General features: G+C 43.8%; 3 protein-coding genes across 4 annotated transcripts in view; 2 read left to right on the plus strand and 1 right to left on the minus strand.

Annotated features, from left to right (window-relative positions):
* The window catches only part of lig3 (ligase III, DNA, ATP-dependent), a 32,692-nt gene extending 22,828 nt beyond the window's left edge, over nucleotides 1-9,864 (plus strand). The window contains exons 15-20 of the mRNA XM_080528156.1: nucleotides 1,960-2,034; nucleotides 2,589-2,735; nucleotides 2,992-3,142; nucleotides 4,470-4,573; nucleotides 5,463-5,558; nucleotides 8,701-9,864. Coding sequence (XP_080384282.1) covers nucleotides 1,960-2,034; nucleotides 2,589-2,735; nucleotides 2,992-3,142; nucleotides 4,470-4,573; nucleotides 5,463-5,558; nucleotides 8,701-8,934 — 807 coding nt within the window. The 3' untranslated portion in view covers nucleotides 8,935-9,864. The remainder of the gene's footprint in view (nucleotides 1-1,959; nucleotides 2,035-2,588; nucleotides 2,736-2,991; nucleotides 3,143-4,469; nucleotides 4,574-5,462; nucleotides 5,559-8,700) is intronic.
* A 161-nt stretch (nucleotides 9,865-10,025) lies between these two features.
* Nucleotides 10,026-15,185, minus strand: rad51d (RAD51 paralog D). 2 transcript variants are annotated; one of them, XM_080529032.1, is made up of 10 exons: nucleotides 15,099-15,185; nucleotides 14,613-14,674; nucleotides 14,327-14,445; nucleotides 12,774-12,855; nucleotides 12,117-12,251; nucleotides 11,917-12,012; nucleotides 11,746-11,836; nucleotides 11,357-11,427; nucleotides 10,999-11,163; nucleotides 10,026-10,203 (listed from the first exon to the last, which is right to left on the minus strand). In XM_080529032.1, the coding sequence occupies exons 1-10, from the start codon at nucleotides 15,178-15,180 to the stop codon at nucleotides 10,108-10,110; spliced, it is 999 nt and encodes a 332-aa protein (XP_080385158.1). In that variant the 5' UTR covers nucleotides 15,181-15,185; the 3' UTR covers nucleotides 10,026-10,107. The 2 variants fall into 2 exon arrangements, with proteins under 2 accessions (XP_080385158.1, XP_080385159.1); XM_080529033.1 differs by lacking the exon at nucleotides 11,917-12,012 and having other exon boundaries at nucleotides 11,746-11,881.
* Nucleotides 15,186-16,912: 1,727 nt separating this feature from the next.
* tmem248 (transmembrane protein 248) lies at nucleotides 16,913-24,035 on the plus strand (the record flags this gene model as incomplete). The annotated part of the gene is made up of 7 exons (XM_080530445.1): nucleotides 16,913-16,978; nucleotides 17,347-17,505; nucleotides 17,980-18,271; nucleotides 20,695-20,845; nucleotides 21,743-21,926; nucleotides 22,671-22,814; nucleotides 23,931-24,035. The coding sequence occupies 7 exons, from the start codon at nucleotides 16,913-16,915 to the stop codon at nucleotides 23,949-23,951; spliced, it is 1,017 nt and encodes a 338-aa protein (XP_080386571.1). The 3' UTR covers nucleotides 23,952-24,035.
* Nucleotides 24,036-24,912: the final 877 nt, after the last annotated feature.

Below are 24,912 nucleotides of genomic sequence, written 5' to 3' on the forward strand. Positions count from 1 at the left end.
TGGGTCCCCCCCGATGTCAAACACCACTGGTACCACCTCCGCCTCATTTTGAGCCAGGAAAAACCCTGAGTAGTGACGGGAAGCCTTATGGGACGTGGTGCCACGAAGGAGAATATAAGTGATAGTGGCTTAATAAGTCATCAGTTTGACATGTATATATGTTATTCTGTATTGTTATAGTGATAGTGGCTTAATAAGTGATGCAATCAGTTTGGCCTTTTAAAGACATCTACATATTTTTTTTAAATTAAGTATAAAACAGTATTATGAATGAATGAATGGTCTTTATTGTCATTACAGTTTTTCCCAATTGCTAAAACACAAAAGCCAATTCTCTAAACCAAATGACCAGTTCTCTAAACACATTTAATAAAACTAGCTCCCATTTGCCAAAACCATAAACACATTTCACATGAAGACACAATTCACAAAACACAATCCTCCTTTTCTCATAAATCTAAACACATTTTGTCTTGCTAAAACACAAGTTGCAAAAAACTCTGCTCAAAATGTCAAATTCTCAAATTAAAGCTCATGTGACGCAAAATGCTTGCCACAGTCAGCAACATTTTAACACAATGAACACACCTGGCTTCATTCATTAAACATAACGACTAAAAATTCAAGACACTTGTTGCAAATGATTGTGGTGTGTGTGTGTGTGTGTGTGTGTGTGTGTGTGTGTGTGGTATAGTTCCATAAATAAATAAAAAAACATCACACCCTGAACATTGTTTTCAGTGAGTATTGTTGTGTGTAATGGATCCTCTGTAGTGTTTGCATTGAGTTGTGATACAGTACAGTATTGTACATGTTACGGTACATGTGGGAATACGGTAACATTTTTCAAACCTTTATTTACGTAAAACTCGATAGGACAACAGTGCAACAACTTCGCGGCTGAACTTTAGTAAACATGACATCATATGCCATTTAAAGGGGGGAAATAGATATCTAAAAATGCATGACTATCATGCAAAATCAGCCTTACTGTAATGTAAAATATGTAATGTTAGATATAACGTTAGACAGGGAGCGCAGATTTATTTTTATGCATGACTATCATACATGTGGGAAAACTAGGGTTAGGGTTAGGTGCTAGGGTTACAGTAAGGTTAGGGTTAGGATTAGGGGTAGGGTTTGAGTTTGAGTTTTGAAGAGAGAAGGTGTGGTTTTGCTTATGTAGCTTTAGAAAAGTGTGTTGTGTTTATAGTTTTGGGAAAATGGAGGAAAGTTTTGTGAAATGTGTTTTAGCAATTGAGAAAAACTGTAATACAGTACAGGTACCATACAATGAAATTTAGGAGTAGGTGCTTGGAAAAAGACTAAAAACATGAGGGCCAAGGGTAAAATAAAAAAGGGAAAAGAGCTGGTTTACATAAATAAAGGCTATGTACACTATCTACTATAATACTATACTATACAATAAAACACTGTGCTGTACTCTATGCTATGCTATAAATATCCTAACTTTTCCTATATCTGAACCTTATGTACACAAGGGTTGTCATATTGCACATAGTATTGTTGCACATTCATTTAAAGTATTAATGCATTTTAACATTGAGACATATATTTTGTATTGACTATAAAATAGTATTAATGCATTTAAACATTGAGACAAGAAGCTGTCTTCTGTACCCGCTCTCCCAATATCTCAAACTGTGACCCCCCTCCCCAAGAAAAAGTTTCAGGCACAGGATTTTTTCCCACTTTAAGCCCTGCATTTAGGCTACTTAGTTTCACAAATATAAGAAAAAACGGTTTCAGACGGTTTTGATAAAACCCCGGTTTTGATAAAACCCCGGTTTTCGGTATAACGGAAAAACCGTCCATCCCTACTGTGATGCTGTCTGTGTGTCTGTGTTTGATGCTGTCTATGTGTGTGTGTGTGTCTCTGATACTGTCTGTGTGAGGAATCTTCTTTGAGTGTGTGTGTGTGTGTGTCTCTTCCCCCAGGAGCCTAGCAAAATCCCTGGTTGGATGAAAATCATCAAGAACTATTATCCTGATTTCATTATCCGTAATCCTGAGGTGAGATTTAAGGCTTTAATACCAGACGTTCCCGTTGGGTCTATTCAAGGGCAAAATCAGTGTAAAATCAACAGGCTCCTCAGGCTTTTGAATTAAGCGCTGGGTTATAGAGATAAAATAATCTTTCCAGTCATTATTATATATTTGCGGGGGGGCGGGGGGAGATATATTGGCTTTTTCTGATTTATAATGCACATTATTCAAAATGAAATCCCTAGTGTCGCTATAATTGTACGGAATTGTAATGCCTCTTTGTTAACGAGAATCGGTCTTAGCTGGTTTACAAAAGAAGAGATTTGGTGAGGCTGCATTCTTATTTCATGCACCCAGATTGTGGAATGCACTGCCAGTTTACATTAGGGATGCAAATATGTTCAAGTCAAGACTGAAAACCCATCTTTTTTATACTGCCTTTAAATGACTAAATAATTAAATGATGATCTATATAATGACTGGAGCACTTTGAGCTGCAACGTTTGCAGGAAAAGTGCTATAGAAATAAAAGTGTCTGCCTTTTGGCCTAACTGACTGTGTCCACATTGTGTCCTGGTCAGAAAGCGCCGGTGTGGGAGATCACAGGAGCAGAGTTCTCCAAGTCAGAGATGCACACAGCAGACGGCATCTCCATCCGCTTCCCGCGCTGCACCCGTATCCGTGACGATAAGGACTGGAAGAGCGCCACCAACCTGCCACAGCTGAGAGTAGGGAACGGATACATTATATACCACTATATATATATATATATATACACTATACATGATGACATATGTCTGATCTCACCTTCTGTTGCCCCCTATTTGGTACCCTTCTGGTTCTGGATAAGTAATTAGTGTACATTTTGTAATGGGCCATGTTTATGTCCTCAGGACACACACACACAGAGGCGATTGTTTACTGATTGTGTGCTTTCTGTGTCTTCACTCTTTTGCCCTAAATCTGGTTTGGTTCTCTTCTCAGGAGTTGTACCGCATCTCAAAAGAGAACTGTGACTTCGAGGTGACGGCAGGGCCGTCCAAAGACAACGACGACAAGGGCTCGTCAGGAGGGGACAGCGAGGGCAGCCCCCCCCCCGCCACCCCCCTCAGACCGGCTGCCCCAAGCAAGACCAGTGAGTAACCCCTACCCATCCTCCAGAGTTATCAGGAGAGTCACATGTACGGGGCTTGGCTGGTTCACAGTTGTTGACTGGCTTTAAACCCAGATTACACAACAGTTAGTTCCGACCAAGTAATTTGATTGGACAAGAGGCATTCCATGAGTGCTGATATACAGTATAACAGCACTGGGACTTTTAACTATATATCACTCCGAAATGACCGTTAATACAAAGTAGCTAGCCTGCAGATGTTTGTGTTCAGGTTACTAGGCAACAGTCCAGTTGCGGGGCTATCTTTTGTCGACGGAGCCAAAATAAATGATTAAATAAACAAACAAATCAATAAATTGCGCTGTAGAACTGTTGTATAAAAGCAATATCACACTCGAGGTCATGCTGTTATACTGAATATCAGCACGGCTGTGATTGTCTTCGGTCCTGACCTACGACCCAATCACAGCCATGCTGATATTCAGTATAACAGCACAACCTCCAGTGTGATATTGCTTAATTACACAAGTCTGCCGCATAACAGACTTCACTTCCAAAATCTTACTCCCAAATAAACAGACCGAATATTGTGACATACAGACGAACAGAGACCGAGTCATGGTCCCCCTCCCTGATTTCATTGCGGGGGGACAGTACATCTTCAATTAAACGGGTACCAGTAATTTGGGACAGATCTAAAGTTGATGTTGAATCTGGGTGAACTGTATTGTGAATAGGGCTGGGTATCGCCACTGATTTCCCAAAACGATTCGATTCCGATTCACCAGCTCAGTGAGCTCACGATTCGATTCGATTCACGATTCGATTCGATTCGATTCGATTCCGATTCGATCTAGTTACAATATACATTTTTTGCTTGAATATGAAAGAGATTCTCAGAACTAATGCTATAAATGGTTCAAGGAACCCTATAACATGTAGCATTGTTAAACATATCAATGTTTACATTAAGAATTGACTCCAAAGCAGTTACATGAATGTACTTTTTATTGGAACATAAATGAACATCATTGGCCAACATTTTGCTAATCCAAAATGCACCCAGACATCTGACTTTAAGCCTGGTGGTGACTTGAGTGTCCCTGCCATCGCCATGTTTTTAGATTTTAGTGTTGAGACCTCTCGTTGCGTGAGATATGATAAATTCTTGTAGCGCGAGATCTCGTTGCGGGTTGAAGCTGCAAGCAAAAAAAAAAAAAAAAAAGATCGATCTCGGGATTTATGAATCGATAAATCGCTCATTCAATGAAGATCGATTCAGAATCGGGAAATCGATTTTTTGAACCCAGCCCTAATTGTGAACTATATTCCATTCCTTTACACTCAGGCAACAACAACACCCCCAAAGCAAAGGCTGTGAAAAAAGAGCCCAAATCACCATCCCCAGCAACAAAGAGGAAACTCCCAGCAGAAGAGCCCATCGCAAAGAAGGTAAGAGACACACCTACCAACTGGACTTATATGTTTGGCAATGTGTCCATAAAGGATTTTTAAATTGTATTTATTTAACCTTTATTTAACCAGGCAGGGCCAATAAGAACTAATTCTTATTTACATTGGCGGCCTGGCAAAAGACAAAAGCCTCTTGGGGGGTGGGGGGGTGGGGGTGGAGGGGCTGAAAAGAAATCAGGTTATATGTTAAAAACAAAGAACACACACGACAGACAGCTGCACACATCCAAAATTCCAGCACAGTTAAAAGAGTAAAAACATACGTACATCTCCACACCTCCTCCACTTACAGTCACAGCATCAAGTTAAAGGGACAGCATCACACATCCACATAAACCCGCACAACATTAGGAGCGTCAAAGGACTACATGTTGGACCATTCTAGTTATGTCACCTCCTGCCTTCCGTTCAGGTAGGCATTTCATGTCCAGGGCTGTATGCATGCACATCATCACACATTCACATGTTATTTTTTTACTTTGGTATTGCTGTTTGATTTGTATTTTGGCTAGTACTAGTATTATTATTACCGTACTAGTTGGCCATCACTCTTATGTACGTGTGTTATGTTTCTGTATGTTATTGTTGTGTTCTTTATAACACTCTTGGCGATTATTAGGCGGAGGCGCCACATCAGCCTTCTGGGTTTTCTTGCCTCCTCCTCCTGCACAGTTTATTTATTGTGTTCTCAGTCAACTGTGTACCTTCTAAATGTGTGCAAAATAAAATCAACATAAACATGTTCTGTGATTGTCCTATATTTTTATTTTCACATTTGTTTACATGTAAAGTGCTTTGAGTCCATGAGAAAGTGCTACACAAATGTAATGTATTTATTATTATTCAACTGAGCTCCTATTCCTTCCAGGTGAAAAAAGAGATGGTAGAAACCACAGTACACAGCAATGGACAAAGCAAACCCAAGACCACAGCCTCCTCACTGTTACAACACAACAACGACAAGGTATTTACTGTAGTAAACCTTTATTTTACTACCTGGTGTTAACCAGGTACTGTGAAGCAGGTATTTCCTTTAGTAAACCATTATTTTACAACCCGCTATAAAGCTGTTAAGCAGTTAGTGTTATTACTCTAAGGCTGGGTTGCACCAACCTGGTTTAAACTAATCCTGGTTTAGAGTTAATCCAGGCTTAGTAAATCCAGGCTTAAACTAGGTTTAAAGTTAATCAGAGACGCGTTGCACATCATCATTTTAATCCTGGATTAGTTAAACCTGGTTTAAACCAGGATTAATTTATTTTCAGTGTCCGCCATCTTGGATTCAGACGAAATGTAAAAAAAAATATATATGTTGGCTAGATAAATATGGCCCTAGATAAATGATAGATAGCATCTCACACTTAAATAGCATTAAGGTTGATGCGGGCTCACTAGTCAGCTATAGCTTTTATCTTGGCATGACCATTTTATATTAAAACAGCTGCTAGCATGCTAATTTCGCTACGCGAATGTTACGAGGTGACTAGCCAAATAAAGCCACGTCACATCATCACATCAGCCAAAGTGGTGATAAATTCCATAACTGGATACTCATTTGTTTCCAGTCATAGCTGGCTAGCTAGCTAGCTTACTTACTTACTTATCAAAGGTATCATAAGACCTCTGCAGCTCATCCAGGATGCTACCGTCCGTCTGGTGTTCAACCTCCCCGAAGTCCCCCTCTCCTCCGCGCCCATCACCGGCTCCCCATAGCAGCTCGCATTAGACTCAATGCATGACATTAAGCCATGGTCACAGAATCAGTCAAGTTTATTGTTACATCCTACATACAAGTAGGCCTATCTTTTTGGAGTTCACAAGTCCACAGTGTGCAGAATTGTCAGCAAAGTATCAAAAGTATAATAATATACCATGCCATCTACCGCATCGCGCAAGCCTACCACCCGCAAAAAACTCGCTAGCACCATCGGTGGTCGGTGAAAAGCCGACGTGACCGTGCAGCACGACCACTGCAGCCCTGTGTGCTCGCCTACCCGGCAGCAAAGGAACTGTCCCTTGCTACATGCAAGCAATGATCAGCCTCCATACACCTGCCCGTTCACTCCGCTCCTCCACCTCTGCTGGCCGACTGGCACCACCGCCTCTGCGGGGCTGCAGTGGTCGTGCTGCACGGTCACGTCGGCTTTTCACCGACCACCGATGGTGCTAGCGGAGCTTTTTGCGAGTGATTGCCGGGTGGTAGGCTTGCGCGATGCGGTAGATGGCATGGTATTATATACCTATGACACTCTGCTGACAATTCTGCACACTGTGGACTAGTCTAGTGAACTCCAAAAAGATACTTGTATAATGGGATGGAACAATAAACTTGATTGATTCTGTCACCATGGCTCAATGTCATGCATTGAATCTAAAATAAAACACGGAGCAGTTTTGTTACCACTCTACCCTGTACCATTAGCGCTATTTCACACTGACAATTTTCCATTTACAAGGGCACACAAAATATAACTGTACCCTTGTCTATGTTTTCTTTCTTCTTTCCCTTTCCTCTTCCAAGAGGTGTAATATGAATTAGTATCAATGCAGTGTTACTTTTGAGGGAAACAAAATACTGAGTATGTGTAAAAAGGACAGGACATTGCATATGAAATAGATATCAGACCCTATAATATGAACAGCTAAATCAATCACATTATTTGGTTGGTGTATTCATTATTCATATTGGTTTGAAGATGGTTCTGAATACTGTACAATCCATGTAGGTAGTAGACATGCTGGAGGGCGTTTGAGAGTTCCTCTCACTTCCATGCTTGATAGCTGGTGCAACCTTCCCATTGAGGTATATGACAGTAAACAGCATTTTGTAAAGCTATACCATTGGGAAAACTCACAATTGAATTATTCACTTTATATCACTATAAAATGTGACACAGCCCAATGAAAAGGGCTACCTGTAGGCGAAATCATTTTTCAGTTTTTTACATGTGCTTAAACTACAGATTGTAAGCTTTCAAATGATGCATCATACATTGAAATCGGAAACAAATTGAAGACGACATGAGTATTTGAAAGTTGCTACACCGGAAATCACTAAGCACATAAAATCCCCATCAAAGATAATGAATCCCCATCAAACAACAAGAAACGAAGTCATTGTGTTATAGATTACACTTATTTAATGAACGTAAAACTGTTCGGAAAAATAACGAGTGGGTACTTCACATCTTCGAGTTGAATGTTAGCTAAAAAAACGAAAATCTGAAAAAAAAAAAAAAAAAAAATAAAGACGAATTTGACGTCTTTCTCATTTCCGAGAGGTGTCCAGAAACACCAGGAGCAGTCACAAATGATATCACAATAAAATTATTATTACAATTAAAATGTAATAAAATTCAATTGGGTTTAATCTGTCTTGAATTTTCCTGCGAGAAACTCTTTCCTTTATTCTCATCCAGCGAAGATATGCAGCCATGTTGTCATTAAAACTGAAATAAACCTAACATAAACCTCCTCCAGGGGTGGTTTAAATATAATTGCTAATCCAGGATTAAACTAGGTTTAAAATTACTGGTGCAACAGACTTGATTTAATCCAGGTTTAAACCAGGTTTAGTTTTAAACCAGGTTGGTGCAACCCAGCCTAAGAGCTCCAGATTAATATTTGAAAGATTCCACAGTGAATATGGGTCATGTTGACAATCCAAGAGGGTGCATAGTTGATGTAGTGAGGGTTTGAGGAGGGTAGATGTCATAGTTGATGTAGTGAGGGTTTGAGGAGGGTAGATGTCATAGTTGATGTAGTGAGGGTTTGAGGAGGGTAGATGTCATAGTTGATGTAGTGAGGGTTTGAGGAGGGTAGATGTCATAGTTGATGTAGTGAGGGTTTGAGGAGGGTACATGTCATAGTTGATGTAGTGAGGGTTTGAGGAGGGTAGATGTCATAGTTGATGTAGTGAGCCGTCTATGGCCGACCCCTTGCCTAGAGCGTTAAATACCACGTTCACTCAACAATTGACTGACAAGTTGATCGCATGGCGATTTAAAAAACCCAAATAAACGGGGAATGCTACCCACTTGCTTTCTGCTGTATGAAAATGTTCTCACCCCCCTCCCCCTCCTACCTCCCACCCCCCTCCTCCTCAGATGTTGCTGGACATCTTCAGCGGGGTGAAGCTCTTCCTGCCAGACTCGGTCCAGGACTTTGAGAAGCTGCGGCGCTACTTCGTGGCGTACGACGGAGACCTGGTCCTGGACTACGAGGCCGCCCAGGCCACACACACCCTGGCCACGCCCGAGGATGACAGCCACGCCCAGAGAGTCACCTCCAACTGGATCTGGGAGTGTATCCGCAAGAGGAGAGTAGTACCCCCCTGCTGATAGGACCGTTCACCCTTTTTTTTTTTTTTTTTTTTTACAGTACTGCGTTTTGTTTCTCGATGCGTTTCCTTGGAAACTGGTGTGCTGTTATACAAACAATGGACCATTACACCAATAACCCCCCCCCCACTGAACTTGAATCGAAATATAGGCAACGTATGCTTAGAACCATATGAACTTGTTTGAATGTTGTTTCTGAATCATGGAGCCACATGTGGACACAGAAGCAGATGTATGGGGTATTGGGGTATGGTATCATAAAGTTTTGGAATAATGTAACTACCACACAGGGGGATAAATACAGTATCTGATTATGGGCTTCCTTACTTTTTTTTAATCCATGGATCTTTCTATTTATTTGATTTCCTGTCTTTTTTTGTGTCCCGACTGGACTAACGTTGTTGAAGATGATGAAGTGGCTTTTTGGTCTGCAATAATGTTGTGAGCCCAGGGTGTGGTCGTGGATCAGTGAGAATCATTGAAGTCCACCGTATCCCCATTTAGACTGACATACTCTCACTCCAAATAATAGGTTTATTTGAATGAGAAGTTTGTAGTGTAGACAGATACACTATTTTTTTTCTTAATTAGTAAGAGTTGTAAAGTAGTTTAGCCGGTCAAAGAAAGTAGCTGCTCTTTGTCAGTCATTTGGACAAGTCTGATAATATGAATCATGAAACTAGCCTTTGCCATAGGAGAGGGAATATCCTTCCTTGAACAATTCAAAACACGTAAAAAGCAAGATGTGTGATTTCAAGATTTCTTTTTTTCACCACAGATGATGTGGTGTGTTTGTATGACACAGATGATGTTGTGTGTTTGTATGACACAGTGGTTTATTTTGTATACCAGAGACAGACAGATCAGTCTAATATCAGGAATATCCTTTAACTCAAAGAACATACTTTTCATGTGCCAATGTGTAAAATAAACCGGTTTCAATACATTCTGAAATGTGCAATTTATTTCTCCCATTCAGGAGGGGATATTAAATCTTTTTTCTTTCAAGAAAATATGACTTTGAAGTTACCACCTTTGAATATCACTTGATTTTTATTGTTGAAACACTATAATAACGTTGACACTCCATTCAGTGAAAGCTGTATACAAGTAACATACTCAAGTCATTTAGCCACTTAGAAAACCTCTCAAACTAGATCAGTCAGATCTACTTCACTTCTCCAGCTTCCTCTGTCCTGAGCGATCAGACGCTCCATCTTCAGACCTGCCCCAGCACTGCAGGTCAAACTCTTCTTTGAGATGACAAGGCTAAGGGAGAACGAAAGCAAATATAAACGTAGCTCCTGTTAACGTACCTCACTAATGTCTTTCATTCTGAATCCGTAGTTCATTCTGAACTTGGAAGTAAATGCGCTTGATATTTAATTTAATTTAATTTTGCCATTTAGCAGACGCTTTTATCCAAAGCGACTTACAATTACGAATTACAGGGACAGTCCCCCTGGAGTAACTGAGGGCTAAGTGCCTTACTCAAGGGCACACTAGTAGTGGTGTGGTTTCAGGCGGGATTTGAACTCACAACCTTCCGATCGGAAGTCCAACACACTATCCACTAGACCACCACTACCCCATTCTTTTGAAATTTTACTTATCTTACTTACAAAAATTAAGCCTGGATTTTCCTTTAGCTGAGATACTACTGGGGTGGTGAGTACACAACTGTTTAATATCGACGCACACATTTCCCTACTGTAGAGCAGCGATTCCCAACCTATGGGCCGCGGCCCTCTGATGGTCCGCGAGAGTACTGCAAGTGGGCCGCCATATGGCCAGAAAACGTTTTAATAAAAAAAAATACATGCATGGTACTGTATTTCTTTCTTTAAAACCTTCAAAAATGCCTCATCAGTGTGATACCGATAGATAGGAACTCCTAGAAAATAATGATGAGACACCAAAAATCTTTTACGTGTGTGTAAAATGCCTGTGTGGGCCGCAAATACTGAGATTTTTAAGTGGAACTTGAGTCCAAAAAGGTTGGGAACCGCTACTGTAGAGTGACCAGCCTAAACCAAGCTCAACCCTGCAGCAGCGTCGTCATACCTGCCGAGACGACTTGATTAAAGTTGCGGTGCGTAAACTAGAGCCAGGGGCGCCCGACCTCTCCACATGCTGCAGCAGAACCCTGGTTCTGGGGACGTGACTCCAGGACAGACCCAGTCCTGCTATCACCCCCCCACTGCCGTCCCTGGTCACATGGTTAGTCACCTACACGGGCACACATACCATAGGTTAGAACAGTCACAAATGTGAATATAACCGCAAGCGGCAATGGGGCGTGTTCCTACAGATATGCCCCCATAACCATAAACGGGGTGGGGTAGACCTACAGACAGGTTGCAGATTGACAGATAGGGGGTAGACCACTCACCTGTAATTAGAAACAAAGTACCATCCTTACCAGAGAAGCTACATTGAAGTCCTTGGCTATCGTCTTTAACACTCCTGCAACTTGCATCATCAAGGACATGCCTAGAAAGCAATGAAATAAATAAGTAGGTAAATAACTACATCCTACTGAAGCGGTGAATAAAAATGCAGATTATGTCGTATTGACTTAGCTCTACGGTAAAAGGTCAGTTTACATTTAGTTTGGTAATAGTGGGGATCTTAGGGTTAGGGACACAACACTAATGCTACTTAAATACGAGCATCTTCATTTTGAAGTAATGTTAGTGTCGCATCTGATGACCCAATTTGTGATCGATACAATCAAATAGTTTTACTGTCCCCTTTTTGGAGAGAGGATAATGTGTGACTTGGATATATGATCAGTGTCTCATTTATTACCTTCCTTTTGTTTGCCTCCCAGCGTGGGAAAGATAACGGCCGATACCGAATCCACGATCACGGCTTTGACTGAGCCCCCGCCGGCAGAGGCCTGGGACATAACGGAGACGTGCGGTCGGTGTGTTTGTGAACATTTCTGGAAATAAAAAACACCCGTCCCGTGTCACATACCTGCTGGAGCCCGCCGCTACAAAGGCCGTGCAGACATCCGAGCAGAGAGAAGATATCAAACACTTGAAAGACCTGAATTCTCTGAAGAGCCTCCATCTGGGAAAAGAACACGCCGTTGCCGTGTAGTGACTTGTTTGAACCGTATCTGGAACTCACACGTTTTAATTGATACAGAGCTTATGCAAATCTTTTTACGTCACCTGTTCTTCCGAATTGCATGACTTGGCTCGTAGCATCTGAAGCAAACGACTAGCAGACAGCCCCCCGGTGGAGTCGATGTAGACCACCCTCTGTTTCAGCTGGTACGACAGATTCACTGCTACACCGAAACACACCTGAAAGAAAAAATGGTAAATGGTAAAAATGGATTGACTTATATAGCACCTTATTCCAAAGCGCTTTACAACGGCCTCTCATTCACACATTCACGCACCAATGGCGGCAAGCTGCCATGCAAGGTGTCGGCCCGCTCATTGGGAGCAATTTGGGGTTCAGTGTCTTGCCCAAGGACACCTCGACATGTGGCCAGCCGGGGTTTGAACTGCAGATCTGCCAACCTTGCGATCATTAGACGCCTGCTCTACCTCCTGCGCCACAGCCGCCCCCAAAAAAGACATCTAGGCGGCTCGATAGGAGAAAAAAAACACATTCAATACACTACACAGTCCACACATCTGGAATCAACTTGATTTGGGGGAAGCCTGAAAACAATATTCATATTGTTATCCATACAATGTTGGCCAAGACAATGTAACAGTCATGCTGCAAGACATGGACATTGGAGCATTCAACAAAAAACTGTACTGGTTAGCAAGATGTAGCCTACTCTTTCCCAATAAAACGTATGAAGTTCCAACCTGTGTTTTTCCACTTCCTGGTCCTCCGGTCAACTCTGTCAGCTCCCCGGTGTAAACGCCAGAGTCCAGCAGCTTATCTAGACTGTGGAGGGAGAACGCAGCATCATTCACCAAACCTGAAGTCATGCTAGGAGCTCAACCCTCCATCAGCGATTCCCAACCTATGGGCCGTGGCCCTCTGGTGGACCACGAGGGTACTGCAAGTGGGCCGCCAAACCATTTTTTTTTTTTTTTTTTTACAAAAACATTCTAATTAAAAAAAAAATATTCATGGTACTGTATTCTTTTCTTTAAAACCTTCAAAAATGCATCCTCAGTGTGATACCACTAGGCCTACTGCACTGTATGTATGATGATGCATATTAAATATCCAATAAGAATAAGAGAATAATGATGAGACACCAAATTATGAGACACCAAATTGTACGCGTGCCTAAAATGCCTGTGTGGGCTGCGAATACTTTAGAGATTTTTAAATGGGCCTTGAGTCCAAAAAGGTTGGGAACCGCTGCTCCAGGTCATAGTGGAGACATAGCAATTACAATCATACAGAAAACGATTCTACATGTGTAGAAAGAATGGATCTAAGCTTCGAAACTGCATTCGTCTCCAGTATCCTCAACCCCACTTTTTACCCCTATATTCAACTGTGTTTCCCCTCATAAAGACCACCTCTATGATTGGAAACATACACTCACCGAACACTTTATTAGGAACACTCATACTAATACTGGGTAAGGGCCGTCCTTTGCTCTTAAACCAGCCTCAGTTCTTCGTGGCAATGATTCCACAAGATGTTGGAAACATTACTTTCAGATTCTGGTCCATGATGACATGATTGCATCACGCAATTCCTACTGATTTTTCCAGGTGCCCTTTCAAGCTGTGAATCTCCCGTTCTACCACATCCCCAAGTTGTTCTGATTGGATTCAGATCTGGGGACTGGGAAGGTTACTAAACACTGAACTCATTGTCATGTTCATGAAACCCGGGTTTGATGACTACTTTTGCTTTGTGACGTGGTGCATTATCATGCTGGAAGTGTGCCAAGAAAAGATTCCCCCAGACCATTACACCACCTAAATGAATGAGAAGGTGTACAGGTGTTTCTAACACAGGGTATATACAGGAATCTTGAGGTTAATTTCAATACCTTTCTAAGACTTTTTAAAGACCTTGTCAATATTTTTCCAGACCTCACCGCCACTTCGAGCTGTAACCGTTTACATCAGTGACACCTTAACTTAACAGTTTTAGTTTGCAATAGACTAGACCACTATCATATCACTATCACAACAGAATGTCCGGTTCATCTTTGTTTTTTAATAAAACTAAACGTTTTTAAGAGTCAAACTCTTTGGACAGAGTCTAATTCAGAAAAATACCAAAAAAATTCAAGACCTCATAAAATCGTGATATGACTTTGTAATACTTATTTACTTTGTAAAAATTATTATATCATTGATTTATCAACTTTTAATACTTTTCAAGACACCGCGGATACCCTGTAATAAAGTGCTCTGTGAGTGTGCAGTGTTGTGTAGATTCTCACCTAGGATTGCCAGTGGACAGGATGGCTGTTGAACTAAGCAGCTCTTCATACAGGTCTGCGCCTGAGACAGGGAAGGCTGTGTGTTGGGCTAGGAGCACTCGGCGAACAGCCAGCAGGGCCTGAAATACATTTGTTTGTGGCCATATAACAACATGTTGTCATGTTCCATGTTTTAAAAGCCAAGTCACTCTGCGCTGTTTTGTGTCATTGAAATAATTGTTGGCAGTTGCCTACTACTAACAGTTCATCAATGATGATGCAGCACATGATGATAGATCGTGTTTACCTTATAGGACACAGAGCATTTCTGGGCAAGCTCTTCAGTATCTGATGACACCAGATCCTGCACTGTAAGACAAAAAGAACATGTTGGCTAGCTAGTTATGTTTCTTTCTTTTTTTTCCTGAAGTATATTTATTCGTTTTCAGAGGGTTATACATCTAAAAACAGGATCAAGAGAAAAATATAGGCTACACCCTCTTCTTAAGCAACCCCACCCTCTCCACACATACACACCCTAACACACAGACCAGCAACAAAAAACTGAAAAACTAACAAATGAAAAGAAATAACAACAACACAAAAACAAATCAATGAGAAAATAGACAGAAGGTTCAGACAGCCACGTACGACATGGGCAATCAGGCATAGGGATGGGACGATGGCAGTTCTGTTTCGACTGAGCTGACCATGTGTCCACGTTATTATTGGAAACATACGTCTTTTCTCTACCAGTCTTACAAGCCAGAATGAACAATGGGAAAAAACCGACCAGTTGTAATGTCTGCTGCCCGTAATGCCAGAATCAGTTCTTCACTCAGTCCAGGACACATGCCATCTTTCAAAACAACCATGTCATTAGCATGGGATTGGTGCTCTGTTCGAGGAACTAACTCACTGCAACGCAACTGCTATCCATCACGTTAGAACTGCAGTAAACTAACGAGATAAAAAGAGAAGTCGTTCTAGTCAAGGTTAGCAACGAGAGATCTAAATACCGCAATTACTGCGGTACTCAAGCTGCACTACTCAAGCTTTTACTGACAAGACAGCCAATACAAAACGTATGATGATGATCGGCATGATTCGTGACGTAAAATCCGGAAATTAAAATATGTAAACAGAGGCCGCGTTCGTAAATTCACCGGGGCGCACACTGGGTTCAACCTCATAAAGGAACCAAGTAATTTGATTGGACAAGAGAAAGTCACGTGGACGCTCCGGCAACTCTTAAAGCGAATTTACAAACGCGGCCTCTGTCATCGCCAACGCTAAATACGTACATATCCAGCGAACTTTGCGTACATTTTACACTATCCTGTATTCCTGCGTAAAACTCGTCTTCGCAGAGTGCAGGAAACAGCGGTGGTGTCAAACACAGCTAGCTAGGCAGGCTGACGGGTTGACTCCAACGCAATCGAGGTCATCCACCAAGTTCTTCAAAACAAACCTACATTTGGGACTTACAACGACGGGGGGACTGGCAAATAATGGGAAAGAGCACCAGTGGATTAATAACGCCGATTAATCCCGACTCTCCCCCAAGCACCGGCCTTTACTTTTCACCAGAACACGATTAGACGGAAATAGCTGGATGTTCTAGCGAACTAGCCGAGAACAGTCCCACTGCAGCGCACCCACGTCCAACTCGCTGCCGTCGTCGTGTGCACGGTCCGAGAAAATGGTGAGTTTTTAATTTGTGCCATCGTTTGCTAGCTAGCTAAATATACCAACCACTTCTAAATGAAATGACAGATGATATCACCACGTTTTGTGTTCATGCTTACTAGTCTTCTCATTGCTAAACCCCAAGCCTGATGATACATCATCAAGAAGGCATAATGTTGTTCTCAACAGTCGATTCGCTTTCTTTCTTTGGAATAAAACAATGCAGTTGCTAAGTGAACTACTCTCTAGCTAAAGTTGTGTCTAACCGGTGGTAGTGTCATGTCGCCCATGTCATTTGTTTGAGCTGTTCAGTTGTTGAATAAGAGAACTAGCCTAGACAGTATACCCAGATGTCTCTGTCAAATACGTAGCTAATCAATAACGCTATCCTTTATGGTGCTACCCCCCCCCCCCCCCCCCGTGCCATGACATGGGCCGCGTTCGTAAATTCGCCGGAGTGCACACTGTGTTTAACGTCATAGTGGAGCCAAGTCATTTGATTGGACAAGAGGCAGTCACGTGCACGCTCTGGCGTTCTCAGAGCGAATTTACGAACGCGCCCCATGAGTTTCTACACAATCGGGTTGTATAAGTACCTGAGAAGGTTGGACTTGGTTGGTGTGGCACACCTGCAGCCACATCCAGGATCTTAGGTGCTTTGCTTCAAAAGGAACTAGTAGTCAGCGAGTTGTGCAACATATCACTTCAACATCAACTTCTTTTTCAGGTCTTGGGTTTGATGGCTCTCTAATTGTGAGAGAGAAAGTCTTATTGCTCACTTCATGTTATGTGAGCTTGGCGGACAGTGACTTTCAGGTCGACTATTTTTGCCTGTATGCAAAGAAGTGGAGAGCAAGGAAGTAGTTTCTCGTTGAGCAACGTGCATATTGGTTTGACAGCCCTGTTTAAGGGCCCATGATGTACTCTACCCTCACTACACTAAGGAGTTATGTCAGACGCGCGTTCATCTCTCTGATGAAAAAGGTAAGGAGACACCGCTCCCTTACCTCCTGCTCTTCCAATCGATCTATTCACCTCTGGTGCTAATCTAATTTCAAGCTTCCCAACAGAATCCCATGCAATTCTTGAGCCATGAGAAAACCTCTTTCCGTGTGGAGTAAAATGCAAATGAATCATTCTACATAAACAATAATTATCTGTGCCCCAGATGAGTCAATCAACCATGAGTTTTTTTTTTTCTTCCGCCAGTATGTTGTGGACCTCATTATTTCTCTCCAGTTAGCCACAGCGACATGGTCTTGTTGCACTTATGTCTTTCTTTCTTCAATGAAGTGTGTGTGTGTGTGTGTGTGTGTGTGTGTGTGTGTGTGTGTGTGTGTGCTCATCTGCAGGTGTTCCTATTAAACCCCGTGGAGAACCTGAGGAGCTACATCAATAACCGCCCGCCTCTGGTCATCTTCATGGTCAGCGTCAGCGCGGTGGCCATCGCCTTCCTCACCATCGGCTACTTCTTCAAGATCAAAGAGATCAAGTCCCCCGAGATGACCGAGGTAGGACGACTGAACCACCGTCACCCCCACCGCCGGGGTTCAAGGGACAACAGAAGAACTGTTTGTTTGGATGGCTTTCGGTTGTCGCTAGCAGTACTAGAGCTCAAACCGCTAATATAGAAAAACAAGTACAAATAAAACCGCTAGCGGCAATGGGGCGTGTTCCTACAGATATGCCCCCATAACCATAAACGGGGTGAGATTGACAGACACGGGGTAGACCTACAGACAGGTTGTAGATTGACAGATAGGGGGGTAGACCTACAGACAGGTTATAGATTGACAGATAGGGGGTAGACCTACAGACAGGGGGGTAGACCACTCGCCTAATATGGGCCAAGTTGAACTCATGATATACTAAGCTATGATATTATGAAGTACCCTATGAACAAGTCAAACAAATATAGCCAAGCGAATGTGTTTATATATATATATGCGCACATACCAAAACCTCCTCCTCCCCAACCTCTCCAGGACTGGAACACGTTCCTTCTGCGCTTCAACGAACTGGACTTCTGCGTGTCGGAGAACGAGACTCTCAAACACGGCCTGAACGAGTCGTCGAGCGCGCCCGACAGCACGGTGACGAGCGGCCAGGCGCGCTCCAGCACCCAAGTCCCCCTCCTCCTCCTGGAAGACCCGGGTCCCGTCAACATCTCGGTGCCCATCACCCTCACCCTGGACCCCCTGCGGCCTTTCGGGGGCTACTCCCGCAACATCACCCACCTCTACGCCACCGTGCTGGGGCAGCAGCTTGGCCTGGCAGGTAGCTTCGATTTGGTCTTCCACCACCCCCTCCCTCCCCCCTCCCCTCAGTACTAGCACAAGTTCAGTTGTGTGTGTTTGTGTGTGTGTGTGTGGGAGAGAGAATGAGGGGTCTGTGGAATGCGGTTGACCTAAGTGTGTTTTTGGCAAGGCTGTCCTTTATCGATTGGTTTCGAGTTCCCCCCACCTTTGGCACGGTGGCTTTAGACAAGGGCTAACTGGAGCGAACGGGAAGCATTGTACAGTGACCCTCCCTGACGAGGAGAGCCCTCTCCCCAGTGAGCCCTGCTGTACCGTAGGCTAGCTAGCTCGCAGGGCAGAACAAAGTGCCGCCGTCAGGGCTTGCTGTTGCTAGGGAGTAGGGTGTTAAGGGCCAGACCGGGGAGGTATTGATGTCTTTTTCTTTTTTCTTTTTTTATCAAATCTGCGGCTTGAACCAGACAATAGTCCCTTGTCAACATAAGGATTATGGGAAAGGGCACCCGGCTAAAAAGCCGAATGCCTTTCGCATGCGAGTCACCTGCGGGCAAAAAGGCTCACATGGCCGCAGGCAAACCTCAACCTCTCGCTTTTCTCTTTTGGCTGCGTGTCTGTTTACCTTTTCAACCGCAGTATTTGCTCGACCACTTTCGGAGGACAGAGGGGGTATTGAATGGAGGGTGTGTGGGGACTAAATGTCTGCTGTGGGGACTAAATGTCTGCTGTGGGGACTAAATGTGAGAGTCAATGTGGGCTTGGTCGTGTCACCTGCATTGTAACGCTTACAATCCCTGTTTCAGTAGGAAGTATTAAACGGGTATTGTAAGCTGTTCTAATGCGCGGAATTGATTGTGTTGTGTCAATGTGTTCCTCTCTGTCTCTGACTGTCTCTCTGTCTCTGACTGTCTTGCTGTCTGTCTGTGTGTCGTGTCCCTGGCAGGGATGAACCTCAGCCTTCTATCTGCAGGGTTCCACATTAACGGTTGCCCGATTGCCCGGGGCGAGTAAAAAATTCGAGCTTGTTTGCGCGACAGCGACGACGCCACTGGTTCCTGGATCTGTGTGTCGGTGTTGCAGGAAGAACAACGGACGGCGCAAGCGCCAGACCAGACTAGATGATCGTGGAGTGGAGATATTATTAAAGCGTACGCGCTGATCGACAGACGGGCGGACAGGCGCGAAACACTTCTTAATATCTTCACTCCGCGATCATCTAGTCTGGTCTGGCGCCTGCGCCGTCCGTTGTTCTTCCTGCACACTGACACACAGATCCAGCAGCGTCGTCGCTGTCGCGCAAACAGACCAGCAGCTCAAAGTGCTCCAATCATTATATAATCATAATTTAGCCTAATTATTTAGTCATTTAAAGGCAATATTAAAAAGATGGGTTTTTAGTCTTGACTTGAACATATTTGCATCTGGATCTGTGTATCGGTGTTGCAGGAAGAACAATAAAGATATTATTAAAGCCTACGCGCCTGTCGATCACCCGTCGCATTGCGTACGCTTTAATAATATCTTCACTCCACGATCATCTAGTCTGGTCTGGAGCCTGCGCCGTCTGTTCTTCCTGCACACAGGTAAAAAATATCCAGGATCCAGCAGCGTCGTCGGGCTCGTGCAAACAAACCCGGCGAATGTTTTACTTGCTCCGGGCAAGTGTTTGTGTGTTGTGTCTCAGGCAGAGGTGAACCTCACCCTTCTTTACTTTCACTTTAATTTATTTGTATAGCACTTATCAAGACAGCAGTCACAAAGTGCTTCACAGTACATGTGGTAGCATACAGCATAACACAGCAAGGAAACAGCCAACAAATAAAATAGAATTCCTAAAATGTCAAACAAGCACTTCACAAAAGCAATGAAACAAATGTTTTATTTTATTTTATTTTTTAATCAATACAGATATCAGAAGTAAAAAGAGAAAACAACTTATAAAAATGCCATCCTATATAAGTGGGTTTTTAAACGTTATTTTAAAAAGTGGTACAGACCCAGCTAACCTGACAGCGAGGGGGAGGCGATTCCATAATGTTGGAGCTACAACAGTAAAAGCACGGCCACCCTTTGTTTTCAATCTGTCTGTCTTCTGTCTGTGTGTGTGTGAATCTGATGAACCTCGCCCTCCCCGCTGACCTGAGAGCTGCTCCCTCAGAACTCGTTTTTAAACTCCAATTAAAGACTCACCTGTTTAGTTAGGCAGGCCGGTAGTCACTGATAGCCACCTTATTGTTACTGTTTATGTTGCCCCTTTGGGGTGTTCCTCCGTTTTTGTGTTGTTTTTAATCTCTTTTGATGATGTTTGTTTGCGCTTTTCTTTTCACCCATTTCATACCTTATTTATGATGGAAAGCACCCTCTGCGTTCGTGCTGTGAAGGGTGCTATAGAAATAACGTTTGACTTACTTACTTACTTACCTCCTGTCTGTCTGTGTTGTGTCCCAGGCAGGGAAGCCCATGAGGAGATGAACATCACCTTCACCCTGCCGGCCTCCTGGAACTCAGACGACTGCGTGCTGCACGGCCACTGCGAGCAGGTGGTGTTCAGCACCTGCATGACCGTCAGCGCCGCCAGCGGGGTGTTCCCCGTCACAGTGTGAGTGGAAACGCCCCCCCCTCTCTCTTCTCTTCTTCTTCTCTGCAGCTTGAGCATTGTAAAGACTTTGACCCCCCCAGGGTTCGACAGTAATGCCGTTTTACTTGCCTGGAGCAAGCACGACGACACTGCTAGATCCCGGATATTTTTACCTGTGTGCAGGAAGAACAACAGACAGCGCAGGCACGAGACTAGACTAGATGATCATGAGTGAAGATATTATCAAAGCGTACGGGTGATCGACAGGCGCGTACGCTTTGATAATATCTTCACTCACGATCATCTAGTCTAGTCTGGCGCCTGCGCCGTCTGTTGTTCTTCCTGCACACAGGTAAAAATATCCGGGATCCAGCAGCGTCGTCGTGCTCGCGCAAACAAACCCTGCGAATGTTTTACTTGCTCCGGGCAAGTAAAACGGCGTTACTGTCGAACCCTGCCCCCGAGGCGGCTCTTATAGTAGGTAAAAAAAGGCGCGGCTGTTCTAGTGTTAAGGAGAGGAGATGAGGTTTACTATTGATATTTCCTGTTATTATCGGTTGGTCAAGGGCGTGTATGATACGGCCTTTTCTGTGTTGTGGATCGAAAGCATAGGTATTAATTTCTCTCTCTCTCCAAGCTCCATTTCTTATCTTGGAAATGTTGAAATCAAAGTGGGACTTTGTAAGAATGAGAGCAGCGGTAGTGTGTTGAAACGACTACTCGTATTAAAACATGGCCGAGGTGACGACACAATAAGGACTAGGAGTGGACTACTACCACCTCACATTCGCAGGACATCCCATGTCTTGGAACATAGCCGGTAGATATTTGGAATGTGTTCAACTCCGTTCGTAAGCGAGGTCGAGAGGAACACCGTTCCTGCGGTCCGGTCGTCTAACACACACATTTGGTTTTCAGGCAGCCGCCACACTGCGTCCCAGAGACCTACACCAACGCAACTTCCTGGTACAAGCTCTTCACCACAGCCAGGGACTCAGACACCAAATACAACCAGGACTACAACCCCTTCTGGTGTTACAAAGGAGCCATCGGGAAAGTGTACCACACCCTCAACCCCAAGCTCACTGTCATCGTCCCTGACGTGAGTCAGCACTTAATGCCGCACTGCTTTATTACTGTGCGGGCGGGCGGGCGGTTGGGCGGGCGGTTGGGCGGGCGGTTGGGTGGGCGGGCGGCTCGGCCGGCCTGAAGCCCTGACTCTTAACAACACAGAGAGAGGCGGCTTGTTTCATTGTGTGTGCTAGCCTGCGTGCATGCTGGTTATGTTGTTTGTTTGTTTTTCATTTCAATGATGGAACATTTTTGCAGACATAGAAAGCGAGAGAACGTAGCCTGAAAATATGGCGGCTTGTAATGTGAATAGTTCAGTTGGTCATTGTATTGCCTGGCTAGGCCCTATATGTTCTAGTTTGGTTGAATGTACCACATGACATGACATCGTTATGATGATAAATGAGTACTGGACCTTACAGCCTAGATAATTGGGGGATATAATCTTCCCTTCTGCTTTTTTTCAAATCCAACGCTACAATACATTTATGACGGCGGTTGCATGTTTATTTTGCCCCAAGTGCTCATTAGCTAACATGGCTCAAAGGGCTAAGTAATGTGAAATTGAAATACATTTTTACTTTAACCAAATTTCTCCCCAGGGGAGTATGCATGATTTATTCAATTACCAAATGGTTTCCCCTAAACTGTAGTTAATATTTGAAACGCTAGTGACATCACACAGGCTATTGCCGAGGGGGAAACGGGCCGTTTGTTTTCATGATGAGCAACGTACTGTATCTGAAGCCAAAGCCGTGTGGCGCTCTCTCTGCAGGACGACCGCTCCCTCATCAACCTGCACCTGATGCACACCAGCTACTTCCTGTTTGTGATGGTGATCACCATGTTCTGCTACGCCGTCATCAAAGGCCGGCCCGGGAAAGTACGGACGACCAACCCCGACTTTTTCCCTGAGAAGGTACTGGTCACACATACAACCCAGCCAGTCTCTGTGGTACAGACCAGCCCAGACCAGTCACTGTGATACAGACCAGCCCAGATCAGTCTCTGTGGTACAGACCAGCCCAGACCAGTCTCTGTGGTACAGACCAGCCCAGACCAGTCTCAGTGATACAGACCAGCCCAGACCAGTCTCAGTGATACAGACCAGCCCAGACCAGTCTCTGTGGTACACACCAGCCCAGACCAGTCACTGTGATACAGACCATCCCAGACCAGTCTCTGTGGTACAGACCAGTCTCTGTGGTACAGACCAGCCCAGACCAGTCACTGTGATACAGACCAGCCCAGACCAGTCTCAGTGATACAGACCAGCCCAGACCAGTCACTGTGGTACAGACCAGCCCAGACCAGTCACTGTGATACAGACCAGCCCAGACCAGTCTCTGTGGTACAGACCAGCCCAGACCAGTCTCAGTGATACAGACCAGACCAGTCTCTGTGGTACAGACCAGCCCAGACCAGTCTCTGTGGTACAGACCAGCCCAGACCAGTCTCAGTGATACAGACCAGCCCAGACCAGTCTCTGTGGTACAGACCAGACCAGACCAGTCACTGTAGGGTTCCTGGCCCCGCCCTGGTCCTCTGTGCGTCGGTTAGTAGAGCACGGCTCTGACAACGCTTAGGTTGTAGTACCTAACTGTATAACAATATCACACGAGAGGGAGTGCTGTTATACTGAATATACTGATATACTATTCAGTATAACAGCACGACCTCGAGTGTGATATTGCTTTTATACAACAGTTCTACAGCGCAATTTATTAGTTAACAGTAATAAGTGACAACAGATTATGATTTGTTTGTTTATTTAATCATTTATTTTGGCTCCGTCAACAAAAAATAGTTCCGCAACTGGACTGTTGCCTAGAAACCTGAACACAAACATTTATACTGTATATCAGCACTCATGGAATGCCTCTTGTCCAATCAAATTACTTGGTCGGAACTAACTGTTGTATAATGAAATATATGCACTCACTGCAATGTAAGTCATTTTAGATAAAAGCATCAGCTAAATGGCAAATATTATTATTATTATTATTCATATTCATGATTTCTCTTCTCTCCTCAGGTGGCGTTGTCTGAGGGGTAAGAAGCCCTGGGATCAGCCCCAGAACTGAACTATAGCTGAGACGAAACTAGGAAAAAAAGAAAAGAAAAGATGACCAGTTGCCTACTGAACCCTGAAGAATTAAAGGGCCGCAAAGCTCTGTGAATGCATTTCTCTTGCAATGTTGGGTCACTCCAACCAAAGACATACAAGTGCCTGTATCTACTGTGTAAATATTTGTAGGAAACAACTCAATGAATTCAGTACAGAGAAGCAGTGTGTTGCCTGAGCCCCTTCCGTGCCATTGGTGACAGAACTCCGTAATGCAATATCAGCAGAGCAGAAGGCCTGACACCAGATTGACGAAAACAGGAACTGCACTGTCCAACATTGCCATCTTTTTGACCCCAGACATACTCCCAAGTTGGGAAAAAGAATCTCCTTCCTGATTTCATGTGTGAACGGTGAAAAAACGAGCCTTGGAGTTTCCTTCACACACAAAGCGTTTGTTTGTGGTCCTAACTCTGAAATACGATTGATTTGCCTTTCTCTTTCCCCCCCCCACTCCCTCAGTGGTCTTCATCATTCGCCTACATGCTCTTCAACGGTTGACGCCCGCTCGCCAAAGGCCCTGCAGTAGTTTATGGTCCTTGTTTGGTTTCTGAATAAAAAAGTTTGAGCAGGCTTTACTGGCCTCTGTGGACAGCAGAGGTGTTGAGAGGCACACACGCCACCCTGAAGACACAAGTGGACCTGTCAAGATCGGTATGCGACCCGCAACGGAAAAAATTACTGAATGACTGTCATTCCTCCAAATGATCTGAATTCTTTCTCCTATTGACTTGTCGTTAAAAAAAAATCAAAAAAAAACATTAGCACCATCGTAATACAGCCATCCTATTAATTTACTGAGGTTTTATTCCAACGGGATGAGCTTGTTGCTAAAACCATGTGGGTTTGATACTTGTGTTGGGTTGTCATGCAAAACAGCAAGGATGTCCCC

The sequence above is a fragment of the Nansenia antarctica genome (genome assembly GCF_963989245.1).
Source record: "Nansenia antarctica genome assembly, chromosome: 4".
In the NCBI taxonomy this organism is placed as follows: Eukaryota; Metazoa; Chordata; class Actinopteri; order Argentiniformes; family Microstomatidae; genus Nansenia; species Nansenia antarctica.

What these genes read in the sequence shown, in the direction of transcription:
- rad51d (XM_080529032.1), bottom strand. Translation starts at nt 15,180, where the DNA reads ATGGTTGTTTTGAAAGATGGCATGTGTCCTGGACTGAGTGAAGAACTG. An exon ending in AATGCTCTGTGTCCTATAAG is followed by an intron (nt 14,446 to 14,612) that starts GTAAACACGATC and finishes AATGTATTTCAG; the next exon opens with GCCCTGCTGGCTGTTCGCCG. An exon ending in ACTTCAATGTAGCTTCTCTG is followed by an intron (nt 11,164 to 11,356) that starts GTAAGGATGGTA and finishes GTGCCCGTGTAG; the next exon opens with GTGACTAACCATGTGACCAG.